The sequence below is a fragment of the Anomaloglossus baeobatrachus genome, chromosome 4 (genome assembly GCF_048569485.1).
Source record: "Anomaloglossus baeobatrachus isolate aAnoBae1 chromosome 4, aAnoBae1.hap1, whole genome shotgun sequence".
Lineage (NCBI taxonomy): Eukaryota > Metazoa > Chordata > Amphibia > Anura > Aromobatidae > Anomaloglossus > Anomaloglossus baeobatrachus.
The window spans coordinates 642,453,107-642,471,574 of NC_134356.1; the positions used below are offsets into that span (position 1 = coordinate 642,453,107).

At 47.7% G+C, this 18,468-nt stretch overlaps 1 protein-coding gene across 1 annotated transcript in view; it reads right to left on the reverse strand.

Moving 5' to 3' along the window:
- Nucleotides 1-1,115: 1,115 nt before the first annotated feature.
- Nucleotides 1,116-18,468, reverse strand: part of BNIP3L (BCL2 interacting protein 3 like) — a 39,746-nt gene continuing 22,393 nt past the window's right edge. The window contains exon 6 of the mRNA XM_075346459.1: nucleotides 1,116-7,827. Coding sequence (XP_075202574.1) covers nucleotides 7,779-7,827 — 49 coding nt within the window. The 3' untranslated portion in view covers nucleotides 1,116-7,778. The remainder of the gene's footprint in view (nucleotides 7,828-18,468) is intronic.

Here is an 18,468-nt window from a genome sequence, read left to right on the forward strand (position 1 = left end):
CAGCGGAGAGTTCACCCACGCGAACACTTATCAAAAACACTGGAAACGGGTTCAATACTTGGCTGACTACTTCTGGAACCGATGGAGGAAGGAATACCTCACCATTCTTCAAGGAAGAAAGAAGTGGCGACATCCCAAGCCGAACCTCAAGGAAGGAGACCTAGTCCTCATGAAAGATCAGACCACAGAAAGGACTGACTGGCCTATGGGACTAATTACTAGGATACTGCCTAGTCAGGACGGCAATGTTCGGAAGGTGGAGCTAAAGGTCATCAGGAAAGGTGAGACGTAGACCTTTGCAAGGCCAATCCACGAACTTGTTCTGCTTTTGCCCATAGAGAGCGTCCCTACAGGATGAACGCTACCGGACCTGAACTTTGAGCCATCCTTCTTGTTTTGGACTCAATTGAGCTTGTTTTTGCATTTAACATGCCTTTCCTTTCAGGTTGTATTATGGACTCAATAGTGAAATCCCCAAAGTGAATTTCAGACGGGGAGTGTGCTGTTTCTATTTGTCTTAGTTAAAACTGTTATTTAATGTTTTTCATGCCTGTCTCTGCTGCCATCTACTGGTCAGACTTTTCAGCTCCTCTGTTTCTTTTGCCCAGCCCATGGGAGTGTCTGATGACCCTCTTGCATCACTTCCTGGGATATTCATTCCAGCCAGAACTTTTGTGAGAGCAAGATCCCTTATAGGAGCTACTAGGAGCAAAGTCTTCTGACCACGTAGTAGCTTCAGAGGTAAGCATCACTGGAAGATTTCAATGCCAGGTACTTGGATTACTGCACTCTGCATGTCCTAACCTTTGGAGAAAATAAACCACCATTGTTTCATCTCAGTATGTGCATGTTTTCACTCTGGAGTGCTCAAGGTCCTGTCTGCCCCACCTATAGGAAAAACGAAGGTAAGACTCTCACAACCTCTCACAACTACGCACCTTCCATCGCCTTTAAGTGGGGACAGAACACAGGGATGTAATCAAGTCCTCCAATGGAGACGCTATTCTCTTAGTCATACAGAGGGATCTCAAGCAATGGTCCTTAAAAAGGGACAAGTGGGCAGAATTAGTCCTAATGGTCCAAATCTTGGTAATAATGAGACACGGACACAAGGATATAGTGAGAGCTTTAATGGTACAAAATGAGTACAGCTACAATTTAGGCATTTTCCCTGGAAACTCTTAAAAGACTGATTTCAGTATTTGCCTAGAAAGAACACCTGACATGGAGACGGCCATCTTGTCGGAGGAGCCGGTGACATCACTGAAGCGCTCCAGAAAGCCTTCTCATTCATGTAAGTGCGGCCTCCTACATGACCGCCCCCTGCAGGTCGTGAGCATCAGGTGCTCGGATTTAACATCTAAAATTTGCCCTTTCTAATAGATGAAGATATAAAACCAGATCGCTCCCATCTCTCCTTCGCCCCTGATTATGGGGTATTGGTGGTGGTGGTGGGGGGTAAACACGGCACTCCAAGGCTCTGCTGACTGACCGCAGAGCGCACACTCATGGCAGCCATTATGATTTCTGTCTGTCCTGTAAACACGTAGGTATAAATACAACACTGGATCGTGGACCTGGGCACCGAGCGGCACCAAGCCACCCCAAATACAGTGAAAAAGGGTTACGCTTTAATGTCATTTACAACATTTTAAGGACCGGATGTCTTCATGTCACCATGTACTCGGCCGAGATTAAGAAGGAAGCTACAGGCCCCTCTACAGGAGTCACATCTGTATGATGCCCTAATAAGACAGCTTCATGCAATGACCGTAAGGGGGCAGGAAAGCTACTTCCTGTATATGCCCCTCCCCTCACTGAGCAGTTTTATCCAATCAGGAGATCCAAGATGAGTCACAAGGCACTGACTCTGCTTATAAGGGGGAACTCGCTTCTTAAAGCCCCCTAATGACCAGGTTTGGGCCTTAATGAAGCACTCATTTTTTTTCATTCTAGCGACTATTTTGTTTTATTGATGTGACTGTATCAGGTCTTACTTTATTCTGAAGACTTTGTATATTTTGGGTATTTTTTTTCCCAAGGCTGGTTTGCATTTAAATGGCTTTAAAAGCAACATTTTTTTCAGTGTGAATATTAGAAAAAAATATTTTTCCGTTTTTTGGGTTAAGGATGTGTGAATATCTAATATGTAGATTTTCTAATTTTTTTTATGTAATGTATAAACCAAAAAATATATTTTATATTAAATTGTGCTTTTTTAATTACTTTTTTTTTTAAATCCCAGTATGGGATTACTAATATAATCTATTAGTACATCCTTTATGCCTAACAGTAGGTTCAGTGTAGACTGACCTGAGCTCCTTCCTAGGTTCCCAGGGCTGACTACACAGAGCTCCTTCCTAGGTTCCCAGGGCTGACTACACAGAGCTCCTTCCTAGGTTCCCAGGGCAGACTACACAGAGCTCCTTCCTAGGTTCCCAGGGCAGACTACACAGAGCTCCTTCCTAGGTTCCCAGGGCAGACTACACAGAGCTCCTTCCTAGGTTCCCAGGGCAGACTACACAGAGCTCCTTCCTAGGTTCCCAGGGCAGACTACACAGAGCTCCTTCCTAGGTTCCCAGGGCCGACTACACAGAGCTCCTTCCTAGGTTCCCAGGGCCGACTACACAGAGCTCCTTCCTAGGTTCCCAGGGCAGACTACACAGAGCTCCTTCCTAGGTTCCCAGGGCAGACTACACAGAGCTCCTTCCTAGGTTCCCAGGGCAGACTACACAGAGCTCCTTCCTAGGTTCCCAGGGCAGACTACACAGAGCTCCTTCCTAGGTTCCCAGGGCAGACTACACAGAGCTCCTTCCTAGGTTCCCAGGGCAGACTACACAGAGCTCCTTCCTAGGTTCCCAGGGCAGACTACACAGAGCTCCTTCCTAGGTTCCCAGGGCCGACTACACAGAGCTCCTTCCTAGGTTCCCAGGGCCGACTACACAGAGCTCCTTCCTCGGTTCCCAGGGCCGACTACACAGAGCTCCTTCCTCGGTTCCCAGGGCTGACTACACAGAGCTCCTTCCTAGGTTCCCAGGGCAGACTACACAGAGCTCCTTCCTAGGTTCCCAGGGCCGACTACACAGAGCTCCTTCCTAGGTTCCCAGGGCCGACTACACAGAGCTCCTTCCTAGGTTCCCAGGGCAGACTACACAGAGCTCCTTCCTAGGTTCCCAGGGCCGACTACACAGAGCTCCTTCCTAGGTTCCCAGGGCAGACTACACAGAGCTCCTTCCTAGGTTCCCAGGGCCGACTACACAGAGCTCCTTCCTCGGTTCCCAGGGCCGACTACACAGAGCTCCTTCCTCGGTTCCCAGGGCCGACTACACAGAGCTCCTTCCTAGGTTCCCAGGGCCGACTACACAGAGCTCCTTCCTAGGTTCCCAGGGCCGACTACACAGAGCTCCTTCCTCGGTTCCCAGGGCCGACTACACAGAGCTCCTTCCTCGGTTCCCAGGGCCGACTACACAGAGCTCCTTCCTAGGTTCCCAGGGCCGACTACACAGAGCTCCTTCCTAGGTTCCCAGGGCCGACTACACAGAGCTCCTTCCTAGGTTCCCAGGGCAGACTACACTAAGCTCCTTCCTAGGTTCCCAGGGCAGACTACACAGAGCGCCTTCCTAGGTTCCCAGGGCTGACTACACAGAGCTCCTTCCTAGGTTCCCAGGGCTGACTACACAGAGCTCCTTCCTAGATTCCCAGGGCCGACTACATAAAGATCCTTCTTACATTATCCAGGGCCAACAACACAGAGCTCCTCCTTGTGTTACCCCAGGGCCGACTACACAGAGCTCCTTCCTAGGTTCCCAGGGCTGAATAAGAGCTTATTCTTATGTTCGCCAGGGCTGACTACACAGCGGTCCTTCCTAGATTCCCAGGGCTGAATACAAAGCTCCTTCCTAGGTTCCCCAGATCAGACTACAAAGAGGTCCTTCTTACGTTTCCCCAGAGCAGACTACACAGAGCTCTGTCTTACGTTCCCCAGGGCCAACTACACAGAGCTCCTTCTTATGTTTCCCGAGGGCCGGCTAAACAGTACTCCTTACATTCCCCCATGGCAGACTACACAGAGGTCTTTCCTAGGTTCCCAGGGACGAATACAGAGAGGTCTTTCCTAGGTTCCCAGAGCAGACTACACAGCTCCTTCTTAGGTTCCCCAGATCCGACTACACAGAGGTCCTTCTTACATTTTCCCAGAGCAGACTACACAGAGCTCTGTCTTACGTTCCCCGAGGGCCGGCTACACAGTACTCCTTACATTCCCCCAGGGCTGACTACACAGAGCTCCTTCCTAGATTCCCAGAGCCGAATACAAAGCTCCTTTCTAGGTTCCCCAGATCAGACTACAAAGAGCTCTGTCTTACGTTCCCCAGGCCCAACTACACAGAGCTCCTTCTTATGTTCCCCGAGGGCCGGCTACACAGTACTCATTACATTCCCCCAGGGCCGCCTACACAGAGGTCTTTCCTAGGTTCCCAGAGCCGATTACAGAGAGGTCTTTCCTAGGTTCCCAGGGCTGACTACACAGAGCTCCTTCCTAGGTTCTCAGGGCCGACTAAATGGAGCTCCTTCCTACGTTTCCCAGGGCCAACTGCATAGAGGTCCTTCTTACATTATCCAGGGCCAACAACACAGGAGTTCCTCTTTGCGTTACCCCAGATACGACTACACAGAGCTCCTTCCTAGGTTCCCCAGATACGACTACAAAGAGCTCCTTCCTAGGTTCCCAAGATCCGACTACACAGAGGTCCTTCTTACATTCCCCCAGGGCTGACTGCACATAGCTCCTTCCTAGGTTCCCTAGGGCTGACTACACAGAGCTCCTTCCTAGGTTCCCTAGGGCCGACTACATAGAGGACCTTTCTGGCTCCAGAGGGCTGACTACATAGAGGTCCTTCCCAGGTCCTAAATCCCCTGATCATATCACTCTCCAGATCCCAGCTGTTAAAGGTGTTGTCCAGGATTAGAAAAACATGGCTACTTTCTTTTAAAAACAGCACCACCCCTGACCATGAGTGATAAGTGGTATTGCAGTTCAGCTCCATCCACTACTAATGGGGATGAGTTGCAATGTTAGACACAACCCAAGGTAAAAGGTGCATTTTTGTTTTTTAACCCTGGCCAAACTTCTTTAAGAGGGGCTTGGCTATAATTAGACAATATACCGTCTACAGTCTGGGGCTTATTCTACAGTGCCATAAAAACCCAGCCTATGGCACGTTGGTGATCATGACAGGGTTATGATCAAAACAGTTCCCCCCGGGTTCTGTCTAGATAGGACATCATACAGATATTACAGTTTAAAAGGGAGCCGGTGTAGGAGGTTCCCTTTAAGAGGAACCAACCCCCCATGGGGGTCTTTATGAAAATAATAGGATTGGACAGGGCAAAATGCACTTGTCCGATCCGCCTAGACGACGTTTCGGCAGTGCCTCCGTCAACCATGACATCCGGGCATCAGGAGAAAGAGCCAATATCCGCCCGTCTAACGTCTACAGAAGACCCGGTGCTCCGTTCCGGCAGCTCGTGTCATATATTTGCTACATTGGCCACTAGTCTTCACTTGCATATATCACTGTATTACAGAAATGACCTTGGTAATTACAATCCATGACATGAAGGCTTCAGCGCTCGTCTTGTAATACGCAGTCAATGGTCCTCCACGAGGCCCCGGAGAACTCTCCATATCTCAACTTGGACTCGTCTGTCACAGTTGTGGACCTCCTGTTCCTCCTATCAGTCCATCACAGATGTCCACATTGGCTGGCGATCACGTATCGTGTGATGACGCAAAGTCGGGGCCACAAATATGATCCAACCAGGATCGGCAATATCTCAGAAGCAGTAATAATTCACATTTTGTGTGTTAAAAAGACAAAAACAACAAAAGATGTAAAAAATAGGGTAGAAGAGTAAGAGAAATTCACAGTCCCGGTGGGGGAATGATCGGATCGGGTCACACAAGGTATGGTGGCGAGACTGATGACACTACGAGGGGGCATGACTGGGACCTAACTGTACTATTAGGGGGCAGAGCTGTAAAAAGTTGTAGATTGTGACCAAGTTCAGTGAACAGTATTTCTGCGGACTAAATACTGCTATGGATTAGTGTACATGTGTCCCATCTCCAGGGGGAGCAGTGTACGTGTCCCATCTCCAGGGGGGAACAGGGTACATGTGTCCCATCTCCAGGGGGGGAACAGGGTACATGTGTCCCATCTCCAGGGGGGAGCAGTCTACATGTGTCCCATCTCCAGGGGGGAGCAGTCTACATGTGTCCCATCTCCAGGGGGGAGCAGTCTACATGTGTCCCATCTCCAGGGGGGAGCAGTCTACATGTGTCCCATCTCCAGGGGGGAGCAGTCTACATGTGTCCCATCTCCAGGGGGGAGCAGTCTACATGTGTCCCATCTCCAGGGGGGAGCAGTCTACATGTGTCCCATCTCCAGGGGGAGCAGTCTACATGTGTCCCAACTCCAGGGGGAGCAGTCTACATGTGTCCCAACTCCAGGGGGAGCAGTCTACATGTGTCCAAACTCCAGGGGGAGCAGTCTACATGTGTCCCATCTCCCGGGGGAGCAGTCTACATGTGTCCCATCTCCAGGGGGAGCAGTCTACATGTGTCCCATCTCCAGGGGGAGCAGTCTACATGTGTCCCATCTCCAGGGGGAGCAGTCTACATGTGTCCCATCTCCAGGGGGAGCAGTCTACATGTGTCCCATCTCCAGGGGGAGCAGTCTACATGTGTCCCATCTCCAGGGGGAGCAGTCTACATGTGTCCCATCTCCAGGGGGAGCAATGTACATGTGTCCCATCTCCAGGGGGAGCAATGTACATGTGTCCCATCTCCAGGGGGGGCAATGTACATGTGTCCCATCTCAGGAGGAGCAGTGTACGTGTATCCCATCATCAGGGGGAGCAGGGTACGTGTGTCTCATCTCCAGGGGGAGCAATCTACATGTGTCCCATCTCCAGGGGGAGCAGTGTACGTGTGTCCCATCATCAGGGGGAGCAGGGTACGTGTGTCCCATCATCAGGGGGAGCAGTGTATCTATGAGATGATCATCAGGACAGTTCCCTCTAGGATCTGCTTCTACTTGAAGTCGTCAGGTTGGTTCTTTTACTTTAACTTTTCCCCCCAAGAAAATGAATGCTTCTATCCAAGTCTCCGCTTTCTGTACGTGATCTTTTGTGGCAGTCCCGAATTAGGATTGGAAAAAAGGTACAATCCAAAATTCTCCATTCCTTAAAGGAATGAAATCATGCAATCCAAACAGAATTGGAGACGACACTCTAGGGGGCTGTTTGGCTTCCGATAAATGGACACCTCTCCGATCGCTTGGTGAAGGCGTTTTTGTGGGGTTTTTTAGGGTGCTCTCACCACAAGGCTATTGGGTGATCAAGTTAACTTTCCGGGACTCTTGTTGTTTGCACTGGGCCCCATTGTAGGGTTTCATCACTTTCATGGGTGGTCCACTAAGAAAAAACGTCTGTCCTGAGCATTGGCCGCAGTCAGACACTTCTTCTCCCGGGGAATGTGGGTCTCAAGTGAAGGATCGAGAGATGAGCTGTTGATTTGGGTTCTTCACATTAAGAGATCGCTGCTCCGAAGCCTCCCCCGAGGAGGTTTGTAAGGAAAGGGCTCCCAGGTTTGTAAGATGGATGACGAGAGGAGGGTGCTTTGAGTCATGCGTAACATGGTGCCAAGTCCAAAATGCACAAATGTGACGGGAACACACCTTCACGGGGTCGAGGGTTCGATTCCGGATCATGCTCCATCAATAAGAACTGGCGGATGGGAGGGTCAGTCTTTTCCCAATATAAATGCTGCAATGACAAGAACACATCAGTGTGGACGGCCGGCAACGTTCGCTCATCTCATAATGGCATACAGTGAAGGGGAGCGGCCAAAAGAAGAAGACCTGGTATCTACATAGGGATTGTATGGTCAATGGATTTATGGCTCAGTGCACACTAGAAAAAGGATTTTTCTTAAGAAATTTCTTGAGTGAAGGATTAGCCCACCTGCGTTAAAAAAACGCACCAATAATGCACCAAAAAACGCATGCGTTTTTCCGCGTTTTGGTGCATTTTTGGTGCGGTTTTTTTGCAGGTTGGACCCTGCATTTTTTGATGTTTTAAAAGGCAATAAATAATATAGATAATAGATAGATATTCGATAGATAGATCGATAAAAAAATAATGGATAGATAGGGGGATAGATAGGGGGATAGAGATAGACAGACAGAGAATCAATAGAGTCCCTGTGAGGACACACTGCAGTTCTCGCGAGCGGTAGTGTGTTCACATTACCAACCGTGAGAAATGACCTGTAATTACCTCTGCCAGCTCGTTACGAGGCTGCATTCAGTACAGTGTCAGTCGCGGCTGGATGCAAGCATCGTGGGACCTGCATGGATTAGGCCGGAGCTGTGTGTTTGGGGGGTTTAATAAAATGGTGAAAGAGGGGGCTTTTTTGTGTTTTATTTAATATAAAGGATTTTTCGGTGTGTGTGTTTATTCACTTTACTTATGGGTTAATCATGAAAGCTGTCTCATAGACACTGCCATGATTAAGCTTGGACTTAGTGGCAGGGCATAACTGCCATTAACTTGTTATATTATTACCTTGACTGCCACCGCATCACGGCAATCTGGAAGAGCCGGGGACACTCCGGGACTGCCGCATAATGGATGCGACAGTCCCGGGGCAGCTGCGGGCTGATATTCTTGGCTGCGGGAGGGGGGTGGGCATTAACCCTGGCCCTCGCCCTCCCCAGCCTGAGAATACTGGGCCGCCGCTATGTGCTTACCTCAGCTGGACTGTAAAAAATACAGCGGAGCCCACATTTTTTTTTTGTTTTTTATTTTTATATGTACGTTTGATTTCTATGTGTACTCTATATGTTTTTTTTTGCCATAGGTTTTGCTGGGGAATGTCTGCAGAAAGATTACAACCATTTTCTCAAGAAATTTCTGCAGCAAAAACGCAAAAAATAAAATCGCGGGGTGAAAACGCAGTGTGTGCACATAGCCTAAGAATTTTTCACTTGAGAAAAAAAAATAAATAATATTTTTATATAACAAAACCTAATAATTCTTGTCCTTTTACACTGGCCCTAAGGCCGAATGTTAGACGCCTCCTTGTTCTGCACATTATCATTAGCAGATAAGAAAGACTCGGACCCTCTCTGCCCAAATCATCACTATGCACAGACACAACTATTATACAAACACATTTTATTCCACAGGAGGAAGAGGAGGAGGTGAGCTGTGACAACTATTTGTGGATTTTGTGTTATCTACAATATATAGAAGTGTTATCAGTCATTCTACAGGAGGAGGTGAGCTGTGACATCACCTATTGAATGATGGATCCTGTGTAATTTACTGTATATAGGGGTGTTATCAGTCATTGTACAGGAGGCGCGAGGTGAGCTTAGACATCACCTATTGTGAATGATGGATCCTGTTATCTATTGTATATAGAGGTGTTATCAGTAATTGTACAGGAGAGGGAGGAGGTGAGCTGTGACATCACCTATAGGGAATGGTGGATCCTGTGTTATCTACTGTATATAGAGGTGTTATCATAAATTGTACAGGAGGGGGGGAGGTGAGCTTAGACATCACCTATTGTGAATGATGGATCCTGTGTTATCTACTGTATATAGAGGTGTTATCAGTAATTGTACAGGAGAGGGAGGAGGTGAGCTGTGACATCACCTATAGGGAATGGTGGATCCTGTGTTATCTACTGTATATAGAGGTGTTATCATAAATTGTACAGGAGGGGGGGAGGTGAGCTTAGACATCACCTATTGTGAATGATGGATCCTGTGTTATCTACTGTATATAGAGGTGTTATCAGTAATTGTACAGGAGAGGGAGGAGGTGAGCTGTGACATCACCTATAGGGAATGGTGGATCCTGTGTTATCTACTGTATATAGAGGTGTTATCATAAATTGTACAGGAGGGGGAGGGAGGTGAGCTTAGACATCACCTATTGTGAATGATGGATCCTGTGTTATCTACTGTATATAGAGGTGTTATCAGTAATTGTACAGGAGAGGGAGGAGGTGAGCTGTGACATCACCTATAGGGAATGGTGGATCCTGTGTTATCTACTGTATATAGAGGTGTTATCATAAATTGTACAGGAGGGGGGGGAGGGAGGTGAGCTTAGACATCACCTATTGTGAATGATGGATCCTGTGTTATCTACTGTATATAGAGGTGTTATCAGTAATTGTACAGGAGAGGGAGGAGGTGAGCTGTGACATCACCTATAGGGAATGGTGGATCCTGTGTTATCTACTGTATATAGAGGTGTTATCATAAATTGTACAGGAGGGGGGGAGGGAGGTGAGCTTAGACATCACCTATTGTGAATGATGGATCCTGTGTTATCTACTGTATGAAGTCTACTCAGTCATTGTACAGGAGCAAGAGGTGAGCTGTGACATCTAGTATTGTGATTGGTGAATCTTGACTTTTCTACTGTATATAGAGGTGTGATCAGTTATTGTACTGGAAAAGGAGGTGAGCTGTGTTATCTAATTATATATAGATTCTATTAGTCATTGTACAGGCGGAGGAGGTAAGTTGTGACATCCAGTATTGTCATTGGTGAATCTTGAGTCATCTACTGTTTATATATATATATATAGGTATTTACAGGTGTGTCATTGCACTCTAGAAAAAAAAAAAAAGAAGAAATCTTGCACTGTTCACACTGCTCCTCCTTTGGATGTAGTTAATGCTGGAGCTCTGATGGTCTCTCCCATGAATGTAGTGAAAGGGATTGTCCATTACTCGGGCAATCCCTTTTCAGAACAAGAAAAATTAAAAGAAAACATTTTTGGGAAACTTTTTTTTTCCCCCACATCTTATATAGATTTCAGCTACTGATACATTCTTTACATTCTTTAAATTCCAAGGAAACAAGTGTGTAGGAAACAAAAATTAAAAATCAACGGCTGGATCTGAGCAGCCCCAGCATGAGCTGGTTTTTCCAATGGTGGCTGTTATGATTCAGGGACCGAGGAGGATCAAAAAATGCGGAATCCCAAAAAGGTAACAGAGTGGCTGAAACCTTTAAGGACTGCAGACCTAATCCTGACACACAACTAGAAGTAGCCATGGGACGAGCCTACGATGACCTGGACGCCTCGACACAGCCGGAGAACTAAATAATCTCACAGATAGAAATATAAGAAAGCTAATCTGCCTCAGAGCAGTCCCCAAAGATAGATAGATAGCCCCCCACATGTAAAGGCTACGCTGATATAGAAAAATACAATACAAAGCCAGAAAGGACAGGTTCAGCAAAGGTGAGGCCCAAACTATCTTTTTAGGAAAGAGCAACTGTCTGCAGCTGTAAATACCCTAATATATACCAGCACTACTGATATGGAAAAATCCTGAGTTCACACAACCTCTCCCCCACTGTATCAGCACACAGATGTTACTGGGATCCAAAAACACTAATACAGATGAGGGACTGAATAATACAAAGCATGACAAACACAATACCTTGCAGAATCATGGAGCTAAGTATACAGACACTCCCAGCAGGGAATGATCCCATTCCACCAAGAACGCCACACAGACAAAATAGGAATCAAGCCTTAGTATTAAATCAGAAAAAAACAACAAGAAAGTGGAAAACAAATAGCAGAGGTACAAAGACCACTTATCTGAGAGAAGTTCTGGAAGTGAGCAGGGCTGGTTACAGAATGTCCTTAACATAAACGGAGACCATTGAGCACCGGCAAGTAACAAGAGAAAACTACTCAGTTATATAGTCCCAGTCTGACCCTGATTGCCAGTCCTCTGCAGGTGTGTGGCTTTCATTCCACACATCAACTGCACCGCCAGCACTGACCACAAGAGGGGGCCCCGAACTGGAAAACTTATTCACAACAGGGGGCTACAGTGAGAGACCACCCATATTTTCATGTTGCCCAAACTGACCTCCCTAGTTCCAGTTCCCAGCAACCCTGGTATATAACTGCAGTGGAAATGTTATATTATTTGGACAGGACAAATCCACCAGAACATAAGCTGCTGTTACACAGTGGCGTTCAGGGGAGGAAAACTGAGGAACCTGTTTGTTGACATTTTAAACCACTTGAAAAACCAATGGTAAAAAAAATAATATTGTTGCTGCCTATAAATTCCCACTAGGTGGCCTCAGTGAGCCCTCCGGACCATTCACATGTTGATGATTTCAGAAAAACGATCCACAGCAAAACCCCGGGGCCGCCACGTAGATTCTTGCCACGGATGAGCCCCATTGTCACTATATGGGGTGGATTTCACAGCATTTCTGCATGGGATCCACAAGAACGATAAGTGATGATATTCCACTGCACAGAGACATACATTTATATATTTTTGGGACAAAAAAACAGCCCTCATTCGGGGGATGTCAGCGATTCTGACGAGGATTTAGATGCAGAAACCACCGGAAAACTTCATCACATTCCGTTCACATGTACACGGGTTATTTATTAACATGTTATAGGTCATGCTGCAAATTTTGCTTTCATTTTTCCAAAATCACAAAAAGAACATGTCATTTTGGGAAAAAAAATAAATAAAAAATATGACATGAATGAGGCGCATGAATAATATCTGTTGTATATAACGCTTACTCATTGTGGTCCTCTGGGAGAGCAGACTGGTGCGGAGTCTTATGGGAAATGCTCCCCAGGGAGAAGTGGTAGAGGAGGTGTAGCAGGTGATATATGTGGCCTCTAATACAGCAAACCGGGAATCTACTGCACAGCAATGTGAAGACACTACTGCAAGGCACGACCATATCATTAAGAGAGAAATGCCTACAGTGGGCCCAAGAGACATTGTTTTTTTTACATCTGAGCACTGGATTCACAAAGGAGACCATCAGAGCGCTGGCACAAGCTACAACCACAGGGGAGACCTTCAGAGCGCTGGCACAAGCTACAAACACAGGAGAGACCATCAGAGCGCTGGCACAAGCTACAACCACAGGGGAGACCATCAGAGCGCTGGCACAAGCTACAACCACAGGGGAGACCTTCAGAACGCTGGCACAAGCTACAACCACAGGAGAGACCATCAGAGCGCTGGCACAAGCTACAAACACAGGAGAGACCATCAGAGCGTCAGCACTAAATACATCCATAAGAGAGGCCATCAAGAGCACTAGCATTAACTATATCCATAAGAGAGACCATCAGAGCGCAGGTACTAACTATAGCTATAAGAGACCAACAGAGCGCCAGCAGTAAATACATCCATAAGAGAGACCATCAGAGCGCCAACACTAAATACATCCATAAGAGAGACCATCAGAGCGCCAACACTAAATACATCCATAAGAGAGACCATCAGAGCGCCAACACTAAATACATCCATAAGAGAGACCATCAGAGCGCAGGTACTAACTATAGCTATAAGAGACCATCAGAGCACCAGCACTAAATACATCCATAAGAGAGACCATCAGAACGCTGGCACTGACTACATCCACAGGGAAGACCATTAGAGCACCAGCAGTAATTACACCCATAAGAGAGACCATCAAGAGCACTAGCATTAACTATATCCATAAGAGAGACCAACAGAGTGCTAGAAGTAAATACAACCATAGGAGAGTCCAACAGAGCGCCAGCACTAAATACCGTATTTTTCGGACCATAAGACGCACTTTTTTTCCCCCAAATGTTGGGGAAAAGTTGGGGGTGTGTCTTATGGTCTGACTGTGGCTGCGGGGAATGAGGTGCTGCGGGTCATCGGGGGCACGAGCAGGCTGTAGCAGCCTGCTGTGACCACGTGTGCCCGCTCATTACATATGCACGCCCATCCTCCCGCCCATCTCTCAGTGCAGAAGCTGGCGCTGACAGGTGGGCGGGAGGACGAGCGGGGACGCGCGCATAGTAAAGAGCCGGTCCGCATGATCACCCCTGGCAATTACAGCCTGGAGTGATCATGTGCGGCTGTATTCACTGCTCCCCGCGCGGCGTCGTGATCATCAGCGCGGGGTGCAGTGAATCAGTACACTCACCCTTCCCCGTGTGTGGAGCCGTCCCCCTGCAGCACGCGATGTCTTCCTCTCTGTGCCGGTCAGGTGATCGGCACAGACAGGAAGACATCGCGTGCTGCAGGGGAACGGCTCCACACAGTCACACACACAGTCACACACACACACACACACTGCAGAGAGGAAGATGATCGGCTGCAGGGAGTGAGGAAAAGGTGAGTATAAACGTTTGTTTTTTTTTCTATGTGCTATAGGATACAGGCCATATACCAGGATGGTACATGAGCACGATGCGGGCATATAGCAGGATGGGAGTATATGAGCAGGATGGATGGGGGGGTATATGAACAGGATGGGGGTATATGAACAGGATGGGGGGTATATGAACAGGATGGATAGGGGGTATATGAACAGAATGGGGGTATATGAACAGGATGGGGGCATATAGCAGGATTGGAGTATATGAGCAAAATGGGAGTATATGAACAGGATGGGGGTATATGAACAGGATGGATGGGGGTATATGAACAGGATGGATGGGGGTATATGAACAGGATGGGAGTATATGAGCAGGATGGATGGGGGGTATATGAACAGGATGGGGGTTATATGAACAGGATGGGGGTATATGAACAGGATGGGGTATATGAACAGGATGGGAGTATATGAACAGGATGGGAGTATATGAGCAGGATGGATGGGGGGTATATGAACAGGATGGATGGGGGGTATATGAACAGGATGGGGGTATATGAACAGGATGGAGGAATATGAACAGGATGGGGGAATATGAACAGGATGGGGGAATATGAACAGGATGGGGGAATATGAACAGGATGGGGGAATATGAACAGGATGGGGGTATATGAGCAGGATGGGGGTATATGAGCAGGATGGGGGTATATGAGCAGGATGGGGGTATATGAGCAGGATGGGGGTATATGAGCAGGATGGGGGTATATGAGCAGGATAGGGGTATATGAGCATGATAGGGGTATATGAGCAGGATAGGGGTTTATAGCAGGATCATATACAAGGCAGGAGGATCATTACCAGGATGGGGTACCTTAGTAGAGAATTTGGGGACATTACCCCCATAACAGTGTCAGCAGCAGATCCTCGCCCCATAAGTGTGTCATGACCACATTTTTTTGCTTAAAGTTTTATTTTCCTATTTTCCTCCTCTAAAACCAGGGTGCGTCTTATAGTCCGGTGCGTCTTATAGTGCGAAAAATACGGCACATCCATAAGAGAGACCATCAGAGCGCTGGCACAAGCTACAACCACAGGAGAGACCATCAGAGCGCTGGCACAAGCTACAAACACAGGAGAGACCATCAGAGCGCTGGCACAAGCTACAACCACAGGGGAGACCTTCAGAACGCTGGCACAAGCTACAAACACAGGAGAGACCATCAGAGCGTCAGCACTAAATACATCCATAAGAGAGGCCATCAAGAGCACTAGCATTAACTATATCCATAAGAGAGACCATCAGAGCGCAGGTACTAAGTATAGCTATAAGAGACCAACAGAGCGCCAGCAGTAAATACATCCATAAGAGAGACCATCAGAGCGCCAACACTAAATACATCCATAAGAGAGACCATCAGAGCGACAACACTAAATACATCCATAAGAGAGACCATCAGAGCGCCAACACTAAATACATCCATAAGAGAGACCATCAGAGCGCAGGTACTAACTATAGCTATAAGAGACCATCAGAGCGCCAGCACTAAATACATCCATAAGAGAGACCATCAGAACGCTGGCACTGACTACATCCACAGGGAAGACCATTAGAGCACCAGCAGTAATTACACCCATAAGAGAGACCATCAAGAGCACTAGCATTAACTATATCCATAAGAGAGACCAACAGAGTGCTAGAAGTAAATACAACCATAGGAGAGTCCAACAGAGCGCCAGCACTAAATACCGTATTTTTCGGACCATAAGACGCACTTTTTTTCCCCCAAATGTTGGGGAATAGTTGGGGGTGTGTCTTATGGTCTGACTGTGGCTGCGGGGAATGAGGTGCTGCGGGTCATCGGGGGCACGAGCAGGCTGTAGCAGCCTGCTGTGACCACGTGTGCCCGCTCATTACATATGCACGCCCATCCTCCCGCCCATCTCTCAGCGCAGAAGCTGGCGCTGACAGGTGGGCGGGAGGACGAGCGGGGACGCGCGCATAGTAAAGAGCCGGTCCGCATGATCACCCCTGGCAATTACAGCCTGGAGTGATCATGTGCGGCTGTATTCACTGCTCCCCGCGCGGCGGCGTCGTGATCATCAGCGCGGGGTGCAGTGAATCAGTACACTCACCCTTCCCCGTGTGTGGAGCTGTCCCCCTGCAGCACGCGATGTCTTCCTCTCTGTGCCGGTCAGGTGATCGGCACAGACAGGAAGACATCGCGTGCTGCAGGGGAACGGCTCCACACAGTCACACACACAGTCACACACACACACACACACTGCAGAGAGGAAGATGATCGGCTGCAGGGAGTGAGGAAAAGGTGAGTATAAACGTTTGTTTTTTTTTCTATGTGCTATAGGATACAGGCCATATACCAGGATGGTACATGAGCACGATGCGGGCATATAGCAGGATGGGAGTATATGAGCAGGATGGATGGGGGGGTATATGAACAGGATGGGGGTATATGAAGAGAATGGGGGTATATGAACAGGATGGATAGGGGGTATATGAACAGAATGGGGGTATATGAACAGGATGGGGGCATATAGCAGGATTGGAGTATATGAGCAAAATGGGAGTATATGAGCAGGATGGGGGTATATGAGCAGGATGGATGGGGGTATATGAACAGGATGGATGGGGGTATATGAACAGGATGGATGGGGGTATATGAACAGGATGGATGGGGGTATATGAACAGGATGGGAGTATATGAGCAGGATGGATGGGGGGTATATGAACAGGATGGGGGTTATATGAACAGGATGGGGGTATATGAACAGGATGGGAGTATATGAGCAGGATGGATGGGGGGTATATGAACAGGATGGATGGGGGGTATATGAACAGGATGGATGGGGGGTATATGAACAGGATGGGGGTATATGAACAGGATGGGGGTATATGAACAGGATGGGGGTATATGAACAGGATGGGGGAATATGAACAGGATGGGGGAATATGAACAGGATGGGGGAATATGAACAGGATGGGGGTATATGAGCAGGATGGGGGTATATGAGCAGGATGGGGGTATATGAGCAGGATGGGGGTATATGAGCAGGATGGGGGTATATGAGCAGGATAGGGGTATATGAGCATGATAGGGGTATATGAGCAGGATAGGGGTTTATAGCAGGATCATATACAAGGCAGGAGGATCATTACCAGGATGGGGTACCTTAGTAGAGAATTTGGGGACATTACCCCCATAACAGTGTCAGCAGCAGATCCTCGCCCCATAAGTGTGTCATGACCACATTTTTTTGCTTAAAGTTTTATTTTCCTATTTTCCTCCTCTAAAACCAGGGTGCGTCTTATAGTCCGGTGCGTCTTATAGTGCGAAAAATACGGCACATCCATAAGAGAGACCATCAGAGCGCTGGCACAAGCTACAACCACAGGAGAGACCATCAGTGCACCAACACTAAATACATCCATAAGAGAGACCATCAGAACGCTGCCACTGACTACATCCACAGGGAAGACCATTACAGCACCAGCAGTAATTACACCCATAGGAGAGTCCAACAGAGCGCCAGCACTAAATACACCCATAAGAGAGACCATCAGAGCGCAGGTACTAACTATAGCTATAAGAGAGACCATCAGAGCGCCAGCACTAAATACACCCATAAGAGAGACCATCAGAGCGCAGGTACTACTAACCATAGCTATAAGAGAGACCATCAGAGCGCAGGTACTACTAACCATAGCTACAAGAGAGACCATCAGAGAGCAGGTACTACCCATAGCTATAAGAGAGACCATCAGAGCGCAAGTACTACCCATAGCTATAAGAGAGACCATCAGAGTGCAGGTACTACCCATAGCTATAAGAGAGACCATCAGAGTGCAGGTACTACCCATAGCTATAAGAGAGACCATCAGAGTGCAGGTAATACCCATAGCTATAAGAGAGACCATCAGAGAGCAGGTACTACCCATAGCTATAAGAGAGACCATCAGAGCGCAGGTACTACCCATAGCTATAAGAGAGACCATCAGAGCGCAGGTACTACCCATAGCCATAAGAGAGACCATCAGAGTGCAGGTACTACCCATAGCTATAAGAGACCATCAGAGCGCAGGTACTACCCATAGCTACAAGAGAGACCATCAGAGCGCAGGTACTAACCATAGCTATAAGAGAGACCATCAGAGCACAGGTACTACCCATAGCTACAAGAGAGACCATCAGAGCGCAGGTACTAACCATAGCTATAAGAGAGACC